This window comes from Phalacrocorax aristotelis, chromosome 5, assembly GCF_949628215.1.
Source record: "Phalacrocorax aristotelis chromosome 5, bGulAri2.1, whole genome shotgun sequence".
Taxonomy (NCBI): Eukaryota; Metazoa; Chordata; class Aves; order Suliformes; family Phalacrocoracidae; genus Phalacrocorax; species Phalacrocorax aristotelis.
The window spans coordinates 62,094,459-62,116,208 of NC_134280.1; the positions used below are offsets into that span (position 1 = coordinate 62,094,459).

A 21,750-nucleotide genomic window follows, 5' to 3' on the forward strand; every position below is an offset into this window, starting at 1 on the left:
AAGCAATTACTTATAAGGAATTGGTTCCTAGATGGGAAATAGAAAAACATCACACTGATGAATTAGAAATGCATTTTTTAGGGAAGAAATTGTATTTATGTACCAAATATTTTCAAAATGGAGCCTGTTGTGACGTGGAAGAAACATCCCATAAGAAACAAATTAGAATTGTATCACAAAATCACTGTTTTCTAAGCAATTGGGAACAGGACAGCATATCTGTCAGGAGAGATTGATAGGTGTGTTCATATTTCACTTCTGAAGAGTAACAGAATCAAAATTCTTCAATACTGAAAAGAAAAATGTTAGTCCACGATTGGTCAAACAAGTGCTTAGTATCTGCTCCCTTTTTCTTGGGTCAAGCTTCAGGACAGGTTACATATAAGGTTTTTCTATGTCCTTTTTCCACACATTACTGTGGTTTAAGAAGGTGACTTTTGGAAGATGAAGAAGGGAACCCAAGGAGTGCTAGTATCAAGCTACTTCAAATATTTCTGCATAAACATGACTGTATTATACAATTTTAAGAACACTTACACTGCTGTTGTGAAGGCAGCTAAGTCAGCTTTCACCTTGTATCGGCCACGCCTCCTTCAATAAATTTGTTTCATATAGCAGTTTCTCTGCAGTGGCTAATTCAAAGCCCTTCTCTCACCGACACAGTGGTGATTACTTTGTAAATAAAGTGAAGTAGGTTTAGGGGGAGCTCCCTCCTACGTCCTTGAGATCTTTTGAAAGGATGACCTCTTAGACTGTCTTTGAACTTGCCTCTCCGATTAACAAGAGCTCTTGTGCAATGGAAGGGTTGGGTGTGCTGCTAACAGGCATGGCTAAGGCTCCCTCACCGAGGGCAGAGTGCCGGCTTGCTGCAGAGAAGCGACTGCTCGAGAGGCAATGCTTCGTTAACGAAAGAGCCCGTGACGAGCCCGCAGGGCCAGGGCTAGAGGTCACTCAAGCCTCCTAGTTTCTGCCGACCGCCCTTCAGAGCTTCAACAAGCAGCCCGCCAGAGAACGGGGACCCGGCCACGGGAGAAAACGCCCACTCCGCGAGCCTCCGAGCGCCCTACAGGGAACGCCCAATTCGCGGCGCCGGGGCGGCTTCGCCCTGCCCCTGCGCGGCGGGAGGCGGGCGGGGCTGCCAGCGGGAGGGAGACCGGGCCTGTACCGGGGCCGGGGCCGGTACCGGGTCCCACCACCAGCGCCTCTCCCAAGCCCGCCCGCGAGAGGACGCGCTCCCTCACCACTTCCGCCCCAGAGCCGCGCGCTGTCATGACGCGCTTCCTCCCGCCACACGGCGGCCGCCCGGCACCGCCCCCGGCCTTTCCCGGCACCCCCCGCGCGGCGCGGCTCCTCCTCCCGCCCCCGCTGAAAGCCGGGCCGGAGGTGGCCCGCCGCCATTTTGTTGCTAACGCTACTGGAACTGCGGGCCGCGGCGCTCGGCGCGGCCGGTGGGGCTGCCCGCGGCGGCGGGCACTTTTTAAAGGGGTTTTTAATCTGTTCGGGGGCCTCTGTGCCCTCAGCCCTGTTTTAACACGCCATGTCTGGAGAGAGCGCCGCTGGCGACCAGGTGAGGAGGAGGAGGGTGAGGTGGCAGGCCGCTCCCTGAGAGGGAGACAGTACGGGGCGGGGGTGCCGGGGCGGCCCGGCCCAGCCCGGGGCTGCCTGGTAGCGGCCACGCTGTGCAGGCCCCGGCGGGGCCGAGCGTGTGGCGCGGCGTACGGGGATGGCCGCCGCCTGGAGCTGCCTGTGGGGCTGGTGGCAGCGCCGTGGGCCGCCCGGCGGGGGCTGAGGGGAGCGCGGCCGGGGCGGGAGCGCCGCCCTGGCCCTTTCCCTGCGCCCCTGAGCCCCGCCGGCCTACCCAGCAGCGCGGCGCGGCCGCCGCAGGGCTCCCCTCCCCCGCCGCACACACCCATTTTGAGGAACTCGAGTTTCTTCCGTCAGCGAAGCCTTCCGCGGGGGAAAGGGAGTGCGCGGGGCCGCTCCCAACGCCCGCCCGCGGTAAAACCGGTAACGCTTCCAAACTATGTCTGTTTCGGCCTTCGCGTTCCTGGTAAGCAAGCTTTAATTCAGGTCGAAGTGAACAATAAACGCTCCAAAGAGCTTTGCTTTCCCGATCCCATTTATTGGTGGTCATTGAGTACACTCACTCCAGAAGAAAATTGAAACCCGGAAAAGCTGTTTATACCGATACATTCGTAGTAGTCTGTAAAGTGGACGTTTGCTGGATATACGCGCTTAACATACGAGGCTGTCTACTTCTTTAACAATACGCTTTTCCTCCAGAATAAGGCATTCTTAAAACAACTTTATATTAAAAACAATTAAAATACTTATTTAATAAAGAGTCTTTGTAGTATAGCATTCGTGCTCTTGGGGGGAATAGCCACTGCTTCAGTTGGGTTTGGCTTGTTTTTTTAATACACCGAAATATGTATTTATTATAACTCATTATTTTCTGGGCAGGTGCAGTCAGTGTTGTATGTAATCTCTTCAAATCTGGTATTATCATGATCTCCTACTTACTGGCAGAATTTCTCTAAATAGGCTTTTTTTATAGTTAGGGCTGTGTTTAAAATCAGTATTAATTGGATGAAAGTTCCTGACTGAGGGAGGAGCGATTGATAACACTGTGGCATGCCTTAGCAGCCAATGTAACCTACAAAAATACTTAAGATGATGGCTTAGTGTTCCCTTAAGAAGCTTTTCTTTGTAGAATGTCAGTCTCTTTACAAAACAGGTTATGTTTCTGCATGTCTGGGCCTGTACTCTGAAAGGGTGGTGTGTAAACTCTTTGTAAGGTCCCCAGTTCTAGGGGAGGTAGGAAAGACAGGTGCTGAGAATGTAAAATACCCAGTTTTTGTCTCATTAGGGAAATATCCTATGAATTACTAGCCTGTATGCTCAAAGCTGGTCAGGTTAATAAGTGTACTTGTAGTATATTTAAGCAAGAGATTCTTCAGAATGGTTTACTTAATCACAAGGTAGATGGCTCCAAAGAAGTAAGAATATGCTGCAGTAAAATTTTGATAATCCTGATGTGTAGTATGTTCACATTTAAGTTTACCCGCACCAATATATTTTATAAAGAATTACATTGATGTTTGCATTGCATAATTAAACTGCTGGTTAAAGTAGTCTGCTTCTGTAGCTTGTAATGTGTTACTATTTAACTTAAAAACAACACTGACTTTAAGTTTTATTTTCTTTTGCAAGGGAGATTTTAATATGCAAAAGGTTGAATTCTTGTCTGCATACTGAAGTAAAAGCTATTCCGGAAAATAGCAGCTTAAATATTTTGATGTCATATGACAGAGGGTTTTAGCATTCAAAAAATTGTAAATCATTGTTTGCAGCCTACGTAAAACATGTAGTTTAATATATGGCTTGGAATTTGGTTTTTAAATCTATATTAAGGTTCATCCTTTTTACCTGTTGTGATTACCATTTTCGCATTGTGTGCACTTTAAATAAAAAAATACCCACCCCTAACTCTTTTGTAGGTTGGGTTAAATTATTTTTTTTTCCTACTCCATCTTCTCTACGAAGGCTTCTGGTTTCCTAGAAGTCTCTAATTTTGCTATGGGCAGTTACCTTCCTTCCTTCAATTTTCTTCAGTTCTAAGCTGTCCTCAACTTTTTTTGCTCCTTACCCCGGCAGAATTCTGTTTCTTACTGCTAATGTTAAGATAGGCCATAATTTGATCTCAGTGTATTTAGCAATACTACCATGAAGTTTTCTGCACCCTAGGCTACCACTCATCCAGTTGTGTAGTGAGGCAGGTGTACATTAAGTAAGTGTTGATGCCAGTCTAACTGTGGTCTGACTGAGCATGATGGGCCTAAATTCACTTTGTCTCTATGGAAGGGGGAGCAACAAAGCATTGTCATTGGGGCAGTTGTGCCATGCTCCCTTCCCCACACTGCAGCTGCTATAGATTGTAACCTAGTTCTGTCTGAAAGGTTCTCTGGCTTTACATCCACAATATTATTATGGTTTTAAATATTCCATTCTGTAGGAAGCTGAGGATAGGCAGAGGTTGGATTGCATCTGGCTTTCCTGTTACAGGTTTCATCTGGTCCATGAACAGCTTCTGAGTTTTTGGGTACCGTTTTCATTGATGGTCACATTGTTAGATCAGTATGAGGGGTGACTGTACAGTCATCTATGCATCTATGTTGTACATAAGATGTACACATGATACTGTATGATGCAGCTGTTAAAGATCTTTGACAAATGAGAATTGTTAGCTCTGACTCTCTGATACACAGTGGTGTCTGCCTCTTGTTTGCCGGATCTTAGGGTTTGGAGAGGACTTCCAAAAAGAGCTGGGTGAAAAGCTACTGTTAGGTAGGATGTTGTCTCCTTGGATCATTATTGTAGAACAGACAGGGGCAGGAGGGCAAAGAAATGTGATGGAGCCACCACTATTGCAGTGTATTTTTTAAATTCTTGCAGTGTTAACTATGCTGGGCCCAAATCAATTTCTGCAGAACCAGTTGAATGCAGTCAGGACTTAAAATCTGTTAAGTCCCTGCCAGACTCCTGGCAAGGTCTACATGATGTTTAACAAACTAGAATTTCAAAGGTTGGTTTTTAGAATACTGAATACTTAGCCCTGTCTATATAACAGAAATCCATGTTTGTAGACTGAGAGGCTGCATCTGCCACTGTTTGTCAGAATTCCCTGACAAGGTCCTCCCAATCTCTTCATGTATTGAGCTTACAAAGAGTTCATGCTTGCACCTATGTATGTCTTTGTTTTTCTGGACCTTAATGTACACATCTAGTTTCATTTCCATTGTGTGGAGGTTGTTTCATGTACTGTCTAACAAGACCTAAATTTGTTGTGCTCTCTGCCTCTTTCTACTGTGGCAGAACCACTGTTTTTATCCACTTAATAAAATATATACTTGCCAGGCATCAATTTTTTCTGAAGTAATATCGATACAGTATTTGCTTTATCCCTGCATTAGTTGCCTTCTAATCTTTTAAGGCTAGAACATGCATGTCATACTTCCTGTAACCGTTTCGAAGATATGTACCCTAGTCTGTGGTGCATGTTACTTTACGTGAATATGTGAATCTGGTCAAAGACTGAGCTGTGGGGGGGAAAATGTCTCTATTGTCTCAGTATCTACAGAAAAGACCTCTGAAGTGGTCTATTCTGGTTTCCTTCTCGTACTTCTGTTCCTTCCTACTCCTTGGTGGTGTTCATGCCTCAGGTCTGTTTGATGCAGGCATGTCATTTAAATTTCTGATTTCTAAATGCAATAGTAAAAGTTACTGTAATTAACTTTAGCTAAAATTTTTTAAAATAAATGTCACTGCAGTACTGAAAGCAGAAGTTTAATCTTGCAGGGTTGTGTGCGTTTAGCATGTCAGGAGGAGCCATTTGAAATAAACTCCTCTAAGAGCATACTGTACTGGGTTTACTGTCACTGTTTACATTTACTGTAGGAATGGGTAATACACAGAATGAAGACAAGGGTTGGTGGAGAAAGACTTTTGAGTTGGTAGTGCAGTGGTTTTTTCCCAATTTTTACACAGCTGTAAACAATCTCTAGATTTTAGCTGCATTTCCAGGGTCAGCAAGTTCCAGGTGTATCAAGAAGTTAAAGCAGAAAATGAGTCTGTCTAAATGCTAACTTTGGGAAAGTAGTCCATTGAGGGAAGAGTGGTAATCATTACTAATATAAAACTCTTGATTTGTTCAGAGATATAAAACATCCCAGATTATGTTGGGGGAAGGCAGTATTTTAAAAAGTATCCTTTTAAAATTTAAGATGAATATGCTGGGTTATGTCTGTTAATAGAGACCCAGTCTTAAAGGATACAAATTTTTTTCAAGATATTGTTCACAATTGAATTGATTTAGTGGTAGAATAGAAGAAGGCAAGGCATTAAAAACATTCAAGAAAGTGTAAGGATTGATAATGGGTAACTAGTGTAGTGAAGGGATGTGTTACTGAAGGATAGGATTTTAAAACTTGTTCTGTGCAGAGAGAGCTCTAACTAAACTTTAAGGAAAAAAAAGCTTAGGCTAGACTAACCTGTAAATTAACCTAACTGGACAACTAACAGTGCTTGTTAGGTTGCATGTTAATATGTTTGAAATTATATTCATTGGGTCTGTTACAGTCCAGGCTATACTAAACTGTGCAACAGCCAGCCAAAACCTCCAAACAGTAGCGTCTATCTTAATGGACATAAAATTCCCTTTGGATGTTGAACCAATTTGACTGAACTAGCCATTAAAATTCCTGCCTTTTTGTGTGCAGTGGCCTATAGGTCTTGTTTGTAGAGGTTCTTATTTGATAATTAGTGGTAGTTTTTAAAGCATATTAAACTGGCTGCTTCACATGTGGAACAGCTGTTTAAATGTTTCCTTTTCACTGTGGAAGATCCTTTTGTGGAAACAGGAGGATACTTCAAGCAATTGGATGTGTTAGGTGGTACAAATAGTTGAAAGAGGTGTTTGGCTAGGTATTTTCTTACACACTTTATAGAGCTGTGAGGGCTCATTCTCAGAGGCCTGGGGAAACTGTTAACTGTGGCTTATAGCAGTAGGGTATAAACCAAGAATTCTTCCTTTGAGGCGATTGATAAAAAATTTCTAGTGAATACAGAAAGTCAACTTTGTTTCTTCTGTTCCTGTTCTGTCAGACATCCTTTCTGAATTCAAGTTTTGATTTTGTGCAGTTGATGTATTTTGCAGGCAAGAGATCGTAGACTTCTTGTTGGTTAATTTGGTTTTAGGTCTTTTCAGATTTTGGAAATTGTGGTCAAAAAGATCATTTTACACTCTTAATATCTGTGAAACTAAAAATCCATTGCTATTTGTGTATAAATAATGAAAGGGAAGCTGTGATTATTAACATCAGACAGATGGTAATAATAGATACTTATGAACGTGGAACCTCAAGTGCTAAAAAACCCTCCATGATCTTGAGTGGATTGTTTGTGGGATAGGAGCCCAATTATGTGGGAGGTGTACTGAACACACTTGTCAAAAGCAGAGGAAAAAAGTATTTTTCCAGTTTGTATTAAACAATTCTGTGCAGCTTTTCCCCAGGCAGTAAAGAAAAGTTAAAAGCCAGTTTCTACCTGATTAGGTGCAGTTTTATGGTAGTTTAAGCTGACCTAAGTTGGGACTGCTAAAGTCCTGTACAGTTTTGCGTCCTTTATTCTGCATCACATCTGATCCTGAAATCAAGAAGTTGAACCATTTGAAAGCTAATCACTTTTCTAATAGGATTATTTTTCTGCTGATTTAACTCCCTGAACTCACTTGTTATGGGATGATATTAACTCAGGTGCCTCTTAACCAGAGGCAGGGACTGAAAATACTTATCATGGGGCAGGGCCATGGCAGTGAACAGATATTCAAGAGTAAGTATTCACAGGATACTGGATATCGGCTGTTGTGCAACCAGTACAATTAAAAAGACATATGCAAAAGTCTCATACCCTTGAACTGTGGTAACAGCAGATCTAAGGACAGAGTGCAGTTACTATGCAGTTTTGAAAACTGGGATCAAATGTCTTTCTGGCTGTAGTTGAGCTAGGTTAAAAGTCAAGCTCCTTGTTCCCTTTCGCTGTATGCTAGCAGTAAATGTCCTCACGTGGTTTGGTGTGTAACTGAATGCATCTTTGCTCACGCTCCTACTTTCTGGCAAAATGGTCCAGACTGGAAATCCCAGGTGTTGAGTTCTGCAATGTATTAGAAGTGATTATTTGTGAAGGTGTAAGGTAATGAGGCCTTACTTTAGCACAGATGTAACCAGGACACTGATTTGACTGCAGTGCAGTTTGCCTCTCTAAAATGTGGATGGCTTTTACCTAACCTGGAGATGGATAGGGACAGGAGAAGGAGTGCTGACTGGCCTTATAAGAAGTTGGATGTTTTCTTGCATTCTTGCAATTCCAAGTAGTCCAGTTTAAACCCTGATCATACCATTATTTTAAATTGAGCAGAGCTCCAGTAATTTTTGTCTTTTGTAACTGCATGGACAACTTAATCTGCTGCTGCTAAGTGCGTATTTGCTAATTTAGGAAATTAGCCTTTTTTTTCCAGTGAAAAAATGAATATTGTGCTGCTTACACGGATTAGGAGTCTTGTATCAAACATACAAAATAAATGTAGGATTGCTATGATTATGCATCTTACCAGCATTTACTTTTTCACCAGCTTAATTCAGCCTTTCTGAGTTTATTGCCCTGTACCTGCATAGGTGAAGTCAAATTCCTGGACACTGTTTCACTGCAGCGTCAGCTGAGTTCTGTGAGTCAGTGGAAAGGTTTGAGATAGTACAACTGAACTACTACTAAAAGTTGTGTGCTTCAATGGCCCATTCTGCTTTTTCCTGTTTGAAAGTCACTACTTACAGTGCAGGACCCTGTGCTTCCACAAATGCTTCAGTTGTTTTTAAGGGGTGGGGTTTTTTTATTGCAGCTGACATTAATAGTACTCCTGATAGTCATTTTTGTGTAATTGAACGCAGAATAGTATGTGCTTGATTGAATCACAGAGTGGCAGGAGTTGGAAGGGACCTCTAGAAGGTGATCTTGTCCAACCCTTCTGCTTGAGCAGGCACACCCAGAGCAGGGGGCACAGAAACGCGTCCAGGTGGGTTTTGGATGTCTCCAGGGAAGGAGACTTTACAGCCTCCCTGGGCAGCCTGTTCAACTGCTCTGGCACCCTCACAGGAAAGACTTTTTTTCCTCATATTTAAGTGGAACTTCCTGTGTTCCAACTTGTGCCCATTGCCCCTTGGCCTGTCACTGGGCACCACTGAAATGGTTCCAGTCCCATCATCCTGACACCCACCCTTTACATGCTTATAAGCATTGATAAGATCCCGCTCAGTCTTCTCCAGGCTGAACAACCCCAGGTGTCTCAGCCTTTTCTCATAAGGGAGATGCTCCAGCCCCCGACCATCTTGGTAGCTCTCCGCTGGACTTGCTTGAACAGTTCCCTGTCTTTCTTGAGCTGGGGGGCCCAAAACTAGACACAGTACACAATATTTGACACAAGTAGATTTCACTGAAATGAAATATAATGAGAAGCAGTGCCTACCACTGATTGAATTAATGCTTTATTGAATAAACAACATTTCAACTTTGGGTCATCTGTAGAGAAAACTTATATGAGTAGTCTTTAAACTTTGGAAATTTCAGCTTCAGTGCTGTGTTCTGTAAGATGAAATATGTTTATGTATGTCATTTTGGAATAAATAAAAGCACTAGTTCATTTCATACTGTTTTGCGTCTTAAGCCTGTATCAGTTGAACTGTAACGTGCAGTATTACAGTAAAAATTTTGATGGACTTAGGGACGTAAAAATACTCATGGTAATTTTAAATTTACTACTTCTGAGCTGACAACTCTGAGCTACTAATTTTTAATCTGATTTTTTTAATCAGTAATTTTATAATTTACTTTGTGGAACTTGATACTTGCCTTCCAAGCTACACTGCTTTGCACTGAGCAATAGATGTTAAGAATTACTTGAAAACTGAATCAAAAAGAAGAATGGTCATTAAACTCCTAAAGCCCCTCCTACTGATTTTTTTTTTCCCTTTTCCCTTTCATGCATGGCTGCTATTACATGTCAGTTTAACAGTTCTGAAACATTTTTGATCATTTGTCCATTTTATAAGTACATTTAATTTAAAATATTTTAAGGGATATGCCTTGAATTATGTCCTGCCAGTAGGACATACAAAAACTGGTAGTGCTGAAAACATTCCAAAATATGGTAGTTTTTTTAAATTATCAAGTTGAATTGCCATGTATAACATAAGCAACTGTTGTATCATAGTGCATTTGCAGAGGTTGACAAAAGCAAAGGGGCAGGACACTCCTGAAAATAAAGTTGATGTTCCTAAGTAACTCAGGTTACTGCATTTGCTAGCTCCAGCTTTTTCTTTTTTTAACTCAGTGCATTGTACAACATACTTCACTGGCAGCTTATCTTTGTATAATGCCACTGCCAATGGTATTCCATTAAAATCCATTAATAATACCTTGGATTTGTATTCTTGGAACATCTGCTTTCCTTCAGGAGTAACGTGCAGTAGTGATGCCCAATAGTCATGCTTGTTAATTTTACCAGAAGTCATACCTGTGTATTGTCTAGTTACCTTCTCTTTCCCTTTGTAACTGTGATGGCACCTTTGATAGTATTATCAGTTCTCTTTCCTGTTTACTGCCTTTTTCATCTTCAGAGATATGTATTGACCTGGATCCAATAATAAGAATTAAAATTCCATGAAAAAAAATCTGTTAGCCATTGACAGGTTTTTTTAGAACTTTCTGTACAGTAAATCAGTCACACTGCACTATACAATACAGAATCATATATTCTAACAGTAATGATGTAGCTAAGTTGTAAAATTTCACAAGAAGGGTCTCAGAGTAATAATTTACAGGTTATTATTGTTACATCTCACGAAGGCAAGAATTTACTTGATCATGTGATTTGGGACTGCTAACACCTGCCTGAAAATGAGTGAAGTTTGGAAAGTTAGTAAATAAGCTGCTTGGAATACAGGTCAGAACAATATTTCATGCTTAATAAAAAGCTTCATATCACTTAGGGTTGTAAGAAGCATGTATTTTATGGCTTGTCTGTATGTGATAATCAGATTGTAATTATTTTGATCTACCTTGTGCTAACTGTTGAATCTGGAAAAAAATTTCTGGAGATCATAAAGTAAGGTATTTCTGCAAGTCTTTAAAAGAGCTCTTAAACCTATACTGTAATAGTAACTATGTTAACAAGTTAATATTCAATTTGGTAAAGCTTTTAGTATCAAAAACAGCTTTTAAACTCCAGTACGAATGTCTGAGTGTAAAAAAGTATTTAAGGTAGTTAGTATCAAAGCTACAGGAAGGCAACTGTAGGAATGCACTGACTGACAGGTCAGAAAGTTAACAAACTGTGCTTGGATAAGATGTATGTTGCTGCTAGAACTGTCATCATCTGGTTTTCTTGTGAAATCTGTAACTTATGATACGAAATACTTCCTGTCCTGCATATACAGAATGACTCGTGCAGTAACTGGGATTTGTTTGGCTGGGTTCTGTAATAGAAAAATCAGTCTCAATTTGCGTTTTTCATCTTAGAAATTTCAGGTTGGTAAAACTGTTTAAAATTCATAGTGCAATAAATTTTCTGGCAAACTCAAATGTGTTTTAGAAACATATAGTCAGTTTAGTCTAACTTTTTGCTGGATTACCAAATATGTAGAACTTCTTGTGGCAAGGGTGCATTCTTTTACTGGGACAACCTGTTTTCCAGATAAAATTAAAATTTATTAACTGCAGTGTAAAACTGAGATCTGGAATGTTGTTGTTAGCTTGATTTGGTAGCTGGGACAAAACTTTTCAAGCTCTACTTGTGATGTCTTATGTCGTCTTTTTAATTTTTCTAGGCTGCTGAATATGTCCCAGAAAAAGTGAAGAAAGCTGAAAAGAAATTAGAAGAAAATCCATATGACCTTGACGCTTGGAGCATTCTCATTCGAGAGGCACAGGTTTAGTGACATAGGATTACATTTCCTTATCTATGGTCCACTCACACTATTTGGTTCTGGAGTAAAATCAGCATATTCATTTACATAAATCATAATATTGTAAATGCTGTTTTGATTTTCAATTTTTAGAATCAACCTATAGACAAAGCACGGAAGACCTATGAACGCCTTGTTGCCCAGTTCCCCAGTTCTGGCAGATTCTGGAAACTGTACATTGAAGCAGAGGTTAATATTTTTACTTTTTTTTCTTATATAACATTTAATAGGAGTTTAAGTTTACACTTTCATAAGCATAAATAAGATAGGCACATGATATCTAGGGAAAAGGGGTTTTTAAATATGCCTTGCCTTTATTTTGTAAAATAGGTACAAAGGAGTGATTAAAATGAATTCTGAAGTATTGGGTCTTTTATAAGTTGATGATTGTTGCATTATGGAATTGCAACAACATTAAAACCGTTTCAATGGTATTGGAGTGCTTTAGCCTTTTATTTACTTGTCGTGTCAATTTATTGCCTCCTGTGTCATTTATTTAGAGGACTTTTTTTTTTTCATTTATACGTACAAACTTATTTGAATGACTTTCTGTGAATGTTTGGACCTTTTAATTTTTTTGCTTTCTTAAGGAATTGAGTGTTTCTCTGAACAGTGCTTTCAGGGAGGGTGTGGGATGGAAGCTGATTTCTGGAATGAAAATGCTGGGAAAATGCATTAGCACAACTCATTAGATTCTAAAAATGCTAACAAAATTGTGGTTCTTTATGTAAATATATAAAAGCTCCCACTAAGTGCATTGATCATTTAAACAGCCTTTAATGATGTGCAATGAAATGCACTGTATAATCAGATTTTTTTATTTTCTGTAGCTGATATTTAATACTAATACACATGCTTTTTGTGGGCCTCTTCTAGCTGCACATTTTTCTTAAGACGCAGATCTTCTACATGCTAAACCACAGGGGTGGGGACCTGTGTTCTGTAGATGAGAAATGAGATAGCTAAATTTTTTCCATTTTATGTGAAAATCACTAAGCAGCAATCTGAGTGGCAAAACTCCATTGTATAGTTATCTTACTTTACATTAACTTATGTATCCAAATGTGTTTGGGCAGTAAATTTCAAAGATTATTAAATAAAATTGGGATCATGGGAATCTAACAAATTTTTATATTGCAGTTTATAGTAAGATGTTATAGTGCAAAATAGTGCAACCTAAATTTAATATTACCTAATTAAAAATCATAGAATTTTCACTTTTGTTTCCAGTAGTTTGTAGTAGTAGTTGGAATGTCGGCGATTGAACACTTGGGAGACTGTGAATGCACTAACACATACAGATGTATGTTTTTCCTTTTGGGACCCTGCAGCCAAATCCATTAGCCTCTTGAACCCTGCAATGTTTGCTACACGAGCTAGTCTTTAGAATCTAATCTAGGTTGATGATTAAATTAAGTTATCTGATTTCTGTGCTTATTTAAAACCTTTATCTCTCCCATGTCTCAAATTTGAAGTTGAATAAGACCACCTCGGAAAGCCTCTACTACATTGTAGATCTTTCAGCAGAAAGTACTATTACCAGTGTAAAGCTTCTTGTCTGAGTCTTCTTGACTTGAACCATGTTCAGAGATGAATTGACAGACATTACTTCCCTTAATCGATACCTTTTAACTAATTTATAATCCAGTAGTATTTAGAAACATTAACAGTGGCAGAGCTTAAAAGAGTCTGGGGTATAATTTTTTACGTGCTGCTTCAAGGGAGGAAGGTCAGCTTCTACCCAGCAGGTATGGTAACCAGCTAACAAGGTAAATGTGAGAAGGAAAGAATTGGCATAAAGATCACTAGCTCACATGTGCGTGTGTCTGTCTGTAACTACACTTCAAATATAAGTGATATGGAATACATGGTTCTGTTGTTCAAAGTGAACTGTAGCATTCTGGTAGAGGTTACACTTGAAAAGGGTTATATTTTCAGAAATTTACCCTTCATCTTAATGGCAAATTTTAAAAATCCCTGGTATGACTTAAATTTTCAACTTTTCTTTCCTGATTCCAGTAACTTTTCTCAAAACTTCCATAGTGACCGATTTAACTAAAAAGCAACATACTTCTCTCTGCCTTTTTTTAGTATGTGTAACCATTTATAGCTATAAGTTGAAATAATTTTTTATTTCCACCTTCTTCTCTAAAATATATATATTGACACAATTGGACACTGTCAGTGTTTTACGTTGCATATCACATGTACGGTCCCATCTCAGAGTAAATTCAGAATGAAATGTTTTCTCAAATGTTCTTTTAGCAGCATGGTTGAATATAAATTCAGACTTCAATTAATTTTTGAAGGCTACCTGAGATAGAGGAATTGTTTTGAGGCTTCTTTTATTGCAGCCTTAAGATGTACAAGGAACATAGGGAAGGTATTTTCCAAAAGCTTTTTTTTCTCTGGAAATCTTAGTAGTCGTCTCCTGCTACCAAGTTTCTCTTGGACACTTCAGAAGTATAGATCTTTCCAGCCTTGAGTTGGGAAAGTAAACCTGTGGTAAATCTTTGCTTAGCATTGCTTTTGATTCGCTTTTGCTGCCTCGGTATTTAAATCTGAAAATCGCTAAATCTTCAGTCATCTGTAAGCTCCGTTTTTCCTGATGTCAAAACAAGCATATCCCTTTCCTCTTTAATATGATAATGTTTCTTCTTTGTATCACAGAGGAAAAAAAGGGAGAGGAAAGTGGGGGTTGTTCTCTCTCAGGTTGTCTTTCACTAGAGAATTTTGTCCTCTGAAAAACATAAATCTGAGCTGAATATCATTACATAGTGGTGGTTTATTACTGGAAGATGAGCTACGGTGAGGGTTATGATTATGGCCTTATAAAAAAGGAATTAGCCCTTCAACAGTTATATTCTTTATAAAATTGTTAGAAGTCAAAGACTTCCCTTTGTCTACCTCGAGGAATACTTTCTTTTTAGTCACTTCAGATCTTCAAGTAGAAGTCATTGTTTATAACCTACACAAACAAAAACTGTTTCCTTGTGCATGCCAGTTCATTTTGTAATGTAAAACTTTGAAGTGCAGGCCTTACTGCTGTGATTACCTCTTGTTTTCATGAGAGTGTTTGTTCAGCTCACTGACTCTCTTTTCTTTTTTGTGTATGACTTTGTTCCCTAGTGGAATGTAGTGTAAAGCAGTGCTTGGTGTATCATCTAACTTACCACTATTGATATACAGACTGTCCTGAAGTAACTGACTACTTCATGTTTCCATTTTATGTGCCAAGTGCTGATTTATATGCCCTGGTCTCTCTGTTATGACTGGTTTGGTAGTCAGTAGAATGTGGAGATGAACTGGGCAGAGCGTGCTTTGACAGTTTGTTAATGGGAACTCTACTATTAAAGTTTGAATTGGTCAAAAAATTCTGATTCTCACACTGATTCTTATTTCTTCTGATGTTCAAAGAAGCAGTTGCAGGACATAGAAATAGTAGAATTGGATGAAACAACTCCCAGCCCACAACGTTTTTGGGTCATAGCATTTGAATGCTTAAGACTTGTGAGAATAGAGTTTCGTTTAGTGAATTTGACAGACTAAAGTCTATTTTTGATACATATTTTAGCAAGTAAAATAGTTAACTTGCTATTCTGCATCTACCAAAATTTAGGAAGTGGTACAGTAATGCCACTCTTCTTCCTCAGGCTTTTGTGTTCTCTAGTCGCTTAAAGCATATTTTTCCCTTGATACCTTTCCCATAAAAATCTACTTCCAGAAAACTTGAATCAATTCCACGTCAGTGCCTCTTACACAGTTTTAAAGGAGCATGTAAGTCTGTCCCACGTGTGCTATAATGTTAAATTCATAGTTCACATGATCTGGATTCTAGCCTGCTCTGCTGATTTGCTGTGTCGTCTTCGGTAAGTTATTTAACCTGTTTTGCCATTATTGAAACAGATACTGACCTACCTCACAGGGTTGTTGTGAGGCTCACTTTAGTGATTAAAGTGCTTTTGGCATCTGGCTAAAAGGTGCTACAGAAATGTAAAAAATAAATTCTGATGTAATACACCCTATGATCCTACAGGCCCAGCTGTCTATTACTATTTTCTTTGTCTCTCTGACTGTTTGAACCGTCTTTTAGATACAGAAAGACTTGATAATGCTTTTCATGCACTTGAAAGAACTTTTACCAGTGTTGTAAATATTTCAGTAGTTCTGAAGCAAGCATTTGAAGTCGTCACATTTTTTCCTGCTAGTTTCCTTTGAGAAATCATCAGGTTGAAAATCCTCTTAAGCACATTTATTAAACTATGTTCATGTATTTGCAACACTTTTTTAATGATCTAAAGAATTTTTAGTTCCAGTTGCCCTAAGTGGAAACTTTAATCTGTAATTGTCCTGAACGTTTCAGGGCAGTTCACACCACACCTTTTTACCTTTCTCATTGTTGAGCATATTGCATTATGTCCTGGTCACTTTGAACTGTTGTTAGTAGGGGTTGAAAGGTTGCCATAATTAAAGATTGAAAAATCATAAGCACAAGACAGTTGTGACAAATAACCCAAGTCTAGAAACAATAAATACAAAGCTAGTAACGTGCATGTAAAGTGTTTGGCTGTCAATATGTATTTTTCATCTTGCGAATTCTGCAAGTAAGACTCCTGTGTTACTGCTTGTTCTAAAGAAATGAAACTAGATATATTTGTTCAGATAATTTCTATTTGGTATGAACACTTTGAATTTTAGATGTCTCAGTAACAAACCAGATGCTGTATGAGGATTCAGAGGGTGGGACTAAAGCTTAGGGTTGATTGTTTTGCATTTCATTATATGCAATACATCAGTATCTTTAACTCATGTAATTCACACTGGTGTGGATACTAGTCAGAATGTATCATTTAACGTTCTTGTATATGAAAAATGTAAATAAAACCATTTAGAAAAATGATTGTTTTTGTTTAAAATGTTTGTGTTTCTTCAAAGCATTTTCTTCCCGTTTTACTTCTAATCTGGTTCTGAGTTCAGAAAAAAATTGTTATGCATACCACCAAAATTCTTTTGCTTGGGGAAAAATGGGAACGGACTTCTGTCCAGGATGAAGTTGGAGTGGTCAGAAGTCAAAGTAGAATAGACTTCTTGGCTGAGATTCTCTTTAGTGGTACTTTCAGCTGAATATATTATATGTATCACTAGCTGATCTTTGTTAATTTCTTAATGGAAGACATAACCATTATAATCCATGCCCACCCTGCTAGTCTACCACATTTCTCTTAGTAAACTTCTACTTTTGAGAAACTGCCATACAGGTGCTCTGTACAAACATCCATATTGCACATTCTTGACTACCTCAGTCTGAGATTTTTAATCTTTTTTACAACTGTATGATTTATGATCTTTTACTCATGTGTGGACTTGTTCCATTCCTGTTAATAAATGTTGTTCTGTCTGTGTGATTATTGTAGACTTGCACTAGAAAGTGAATCCAACTTCTTTCCTGTCTTTCTACTCAATATGTAAATACAGGCATGTACATCTTGCCTAGGTGCTGTGGTTCTACAAGTTGTTTTATATCAAAAAGTTATCCATGTAATTGACATTTGTAGCTTCAGAAGACATGTGGTACAACACTAGTGCATTTCTTTATGATTCTATTTTCTGTATTTGATCATAACATCATGGGAAGGTGTTAGGAACTTTAGGAATTGATGCCTAGTAAAGAGATCACTATGAACACTCTTCTATAGTGTGTTGCTGTTTTCACATGAATAAACATGAACTGTTTTCTGTTCTGTTGTATTCTTTCTGTGTGGGGTGACAGAAACATCCCTATTAGAAGTGTTAGTTATATAAAACTCTTGCTCACAACACTTTTGAAGTCTCATTTTTAAAGATAATGAGGACAGAGAAAACTTTTCATGGTGTGCTTTCTTTTTTTCAAGTCATTTGCTGATCCTTCTGTTGATGTTTTGAGGGGGAAATATCCGTGTTAGGTCAGGCACAAAGTTGAGCTTTTTTCTCATGTCTGAACCTGAAGGAACCAGAAGTAAAAATACAGAGCTTTCTTGTGTGCCCTGTATTAGCTACAGATTGGTTATTTTTATCTGTGTGGGTGAGGGAACTATTATCATAATTTCTCATTCATTTCTACACCTCTTCCAGCTTCTAGTTGTCAGCTGGTTGAGTTACCTGATGCTCTTTATACAGATTTTGAGAAGCCTGATGGCTGAGAGGACACTTTCTGTTGTACCTTATCTATTAGTGCTACTACATAAAATAATGTTTGATTTTATTTGCTGCAGATTCTCTTTGCAGACTACAAAAAGGATTTGAGTCACTGCTGTGATGAAATACAGTGGCTTCTCTTAGCTAGAAACTTCTGTGAAGGCAAGCCATTCATTTTTGCACTTCTGTGTCCTGGTAGTACAAATCTTCGTTTAAGAGTGTACATTGATTTTTTTCCCCTCATTAGGGTATACTTTTTCTTACTGATGGCTTCAATGTGACAGGTGTTCTGCATCCAGTAACAACTTTGGACTTCTGCAGTGAAGTGTTGTGTACATAATACAGTAAGCTTTGGCACTTTTTCAGATAAAACAATAGTGAGAAGAAGTTATATGCATTGGTGCATAACTCTACGGTTGCACAGATGGCATTCACGTTTTGTTGTGGCACATTGTATACATGCAGTTAACTACATGTGAGAAGGTCTTACAGTGATTGGAATCTGATCCATATTGGGGTTTAACTAGTTTGGTAGTGACAAATGTTCGTAGCGTAGAAGCATGGGAGCATTTCCAGAGTTCATTGGAACTGTGGCATCAGAAATGTTTCAGTTGAAGGCTAGGCATCACAAGTAGAAAGGTGTTCTTTTTAAATTTAGTTCATGGACATTTCTCAGTGATACTGCTATAGAGCAGAGTCCTATTGTATCTTGAGACAAAACTTTTAATAGAGCTCACTTCTAACCTGAAGTGTAAACATTTTGTCTGGGTCTGCTCCCTTAAAAGCAGGTTGTTCTAAGCCATGTGACAGGGTCCATGTTTTAACCTTAGTTTTCACAAGTTCCAGTGAGCACAGCACACATTGCTGATCTGTTAGTAGATCCTGTTGCCAAAGGTCGTCTAGACTGACTGCTGGGCTTAAAGGCTTTCAGATCTCTGATGTCTTCAACTTTCTCCAAAAGGAGGAGAGCTAGAATTGTTGGTATGCTGAGGAAGCTTGGTTGTTCTCATGCATTGATGCTCACTCTGTGTTTCAGCAAAATGGTTCCGGAGTCTATGCTTCAGTAGTGTGATGGAGGGTCAGCTGTCTTACCTTGTTTGATTCCTGTAATGTGACTCTATAAGACTTAGACTTTCTAACAAGGGCAGCTTACTCTCTTCAGTTCCCCATGGTTTGCATTAGTGCATGAAATAAGAGAAAAAGAAATAACCAGTGTGTGAAACTGGAAAGAGAAATGAGTGTATGCTCTTGGAAGAGTTAACCCATGATGATAGCAGAGCAAACTCTTCCTATGAAGTCTGATACTTCTGTATTGGTTTATGTGAGAAGGAATAGCAAACACATTTTTAAAAATACTTTGCAAGTCATGCATTTGGACTAGAAAGATAACTTGCAAAATGATGCCTAGTTGTTTGAGTTAGTATTTTCTGTGTCCTCACTGCAGCAAAGCCATCAACTTCCTTCAGATATCATCTTTCCTGGAAGTATGGATTTTCAACCACTGTTCTTACTGCTTAAACAAAATAAAAATAAACTCAGATTAAAATGGTTTAGATTTACAAAAATGGTGCACCAGGTATGTAGTTCCGTATGTGCTGTCCTGCAGATAAAGCAGACATGGTGAAGTTGGCATGTGAGCTAACTTCATTGTGCTTAGTTGGGACTACATTTATACATGAATCTAAGTATGTTTAAAATGTTCATAGTGTGACCAAATAGGGAAGAGGGTAACTCAGTTGCAGCTGGGTCTTTGTTTTGTTTTCCTTAGGAAAGGTGAAGATGCCTTGTCAAAGAACAAGAAGTTGCAAGGGACTTTGCCCCTGCCCTCATCTTCCATTTATTTCTCCTGCTTGGAGAAATAAAATACGTAGCACCGTTGGCTATAGTTGGTGGCATTTCAGAGTGTATGTATGGGTGCCTGTAAAACTTCCAGTTAAGTTCTCTCTTAATTTAGGAACTGGTTTAGCATATTTAGTTTCAAATTGGAATTGGAACTATGAAGTGACTTGTCCTATTTTAATACTGATACCATTCATCTCAAATCTGCTTTCAGGCTATATGAAGGGGAGGAAATGAATGTTGTATTTGATTTCTGTCAAATTCTGCATCCTTGCAGCCTCAGTTAAGGGCGTGTTCCCCAAAATATACACAAATGTATATATTACTTAAGTGATGGATCAGAAGTATTAAAAAAATACAACCCATACTTAGTCTTTCCAAAGTTAAAAAGGGAGGTAAAGCAACAGTCAAATGCACTATTTAAAATACACTGACAAAATTTTTATTTTATGGTTTATGGTTAAATTAAAACATGCTGTAGGTTCCATGCCTGTGGATTCCTCAGGAACTTCTCAAACTCTGTATATGTATACGTGTTCACTGATGTATATATACAAGTTTATGTAATAAGGTTCCCCAGCATAATTAACGTTCTTTTAAAATCATACTAAATAGAAATCTGAGTGTATGAGCGTATCAGTGGAAATTGTCTACAGATAATTTAGATTACTTAAAAGTTTATAGGTACCCATAACTTACAAAAATAATTTGTGCATAATCTTCAAGTGGAATATATTTAGAATAACAATTAAGGGAATTTTTCTATATTACATATGGCTTCAGTCTGAGTGCAAAAACATGCCTTGATACAGTGTGTAAATGGTGGGAAAAATAGAGCTAGATTTCCCACTTAACTTTTCTTGTCATGAACACGGTATTGGCCTGCCTTCTCTCCGTTCCTCCCTATCCATCGAAAGATTTTTGTTTTGGTATGCTTTCATGGGCAGAATTAGAAGTGTTTGCTGGAAGAGTTGTTTCTATCACATATCCCTGTGGGCCGTTACCTTTCTATGTGCCCATGCAATTCATCCTTCAGATGACAAGGAGGTCCCAGGAATCCTTACCAAGAAGCTGTCCTTGGATGGTTCAGACATGCTCTTTGAATTTAAGAAACATGATTCTACTTAACATTTTTGATGGGGCAGAAAGTGGGGGCAGGGGGAGAGATTCCCTAGTAATGAAATACTTGTAACTTTCTTCTACCTTTCTGTAACTTTGCTGATATTGCGTTAAAAAAAAAAAATTCCAAGGTAATAATGTGATAAACCTTTTTACATCCTAATTATTGCAGAAGAAATCTAGTGCTCTTAAGATATTTTAATTATGCATATGCAACTGCATGGCTGCTGGTGAGGTGTAACAGTATTGATTTGTAAAGCACGTAGGCACGTTAGCAGCCTATGATGTGCAGTATGATGTGGGAACAGATCTGAGTAGAGTTTCATTTAAACTTTCCATGAAATTCGGTTTAGTTCATCTCTACAGTTTACTCCTTGGTACTGTATCACAGATACTGAGAAGATAAAATGGTAATTACATCATATCATGCAGACGCTTGATGTGTAAGAAGCCCTCTCATTAATGTTACTATTGTGGAGAGTAGAATGATGGTAACTTAATACAGGTAGGCTTTCACCTACTTAAAGGTGTTACACACTTTTACTAACATACGATTAATATAAGTTAAAGATAAGTGATGGTGAATAAGTACAGAAAATTGCTTTGGTAACAGATCTTGCTGGTGGAAGTCGAGCTTGCAGCTTTCCTTCCCTCGGCTATGTCAATTGACTCCTCTCCCCGCCTTTTCCATAGATGTTGCAGTAATTAATAGTTTTAGTACAAGCAGTATGCTCTGAAAGTCTGCCTGTATAACCTAATAGTGCCAACAAGTTCATACATGAAGAAATGTTTTTTCCTTCACACTAAATCGGAATGGCAAGCCTTACACCAAGAGCCTTAATCTAGCGGTTTTAATTTCACTAGGGGAATTTCATCATTCTAGTACTGGGTGACTGGCTTTGGGAATTTTAAATTCTGTCTAACCGTAAAATTGTGCTAGAAATGCTTACTCCGTGGTGATGATGACTGATCATTATATGAAAAGTAACTGAAAGAAAGTACAGGTCATTTGTAATGAACATAAAGTCTCAAATGGAATAAACTG

At 38.8% G+C, this 21,750-nt stretch overlaps 1 protein-coding gene across 1 annotated transcript in view; it reads left to right on the forward strand.

Annotated features, from left to right (window-relative positions):
• Positions 1-1,360: 1,360 nt before the first annotated feature.
• CSTF3 (cleavage stimulation factor subunit 3) overlaps positions 1,361-21,750 on the forward strand; it is a 51,862-nt gene continuing 31,472 nt past the window's right edge. Inside the window, exons 1-3 of the mRNA XM_075094895.1 lie at positions 1,361-1,567; positions 11,436-11,537; positions 11,667-11,762. Coding sequence (XP_074950996.1) covers positions 1,538-1,567; positions 11,436-11,537; positions 11,667-11,762 — 228 coding nt within the window. The 5' untranslated portion in view covers positions 1,361-1,537. The remainder of the gene's footprint in view (positions 1,568-11,435; positions 11,538-11,666; positions 11,763-21,750) is intronic.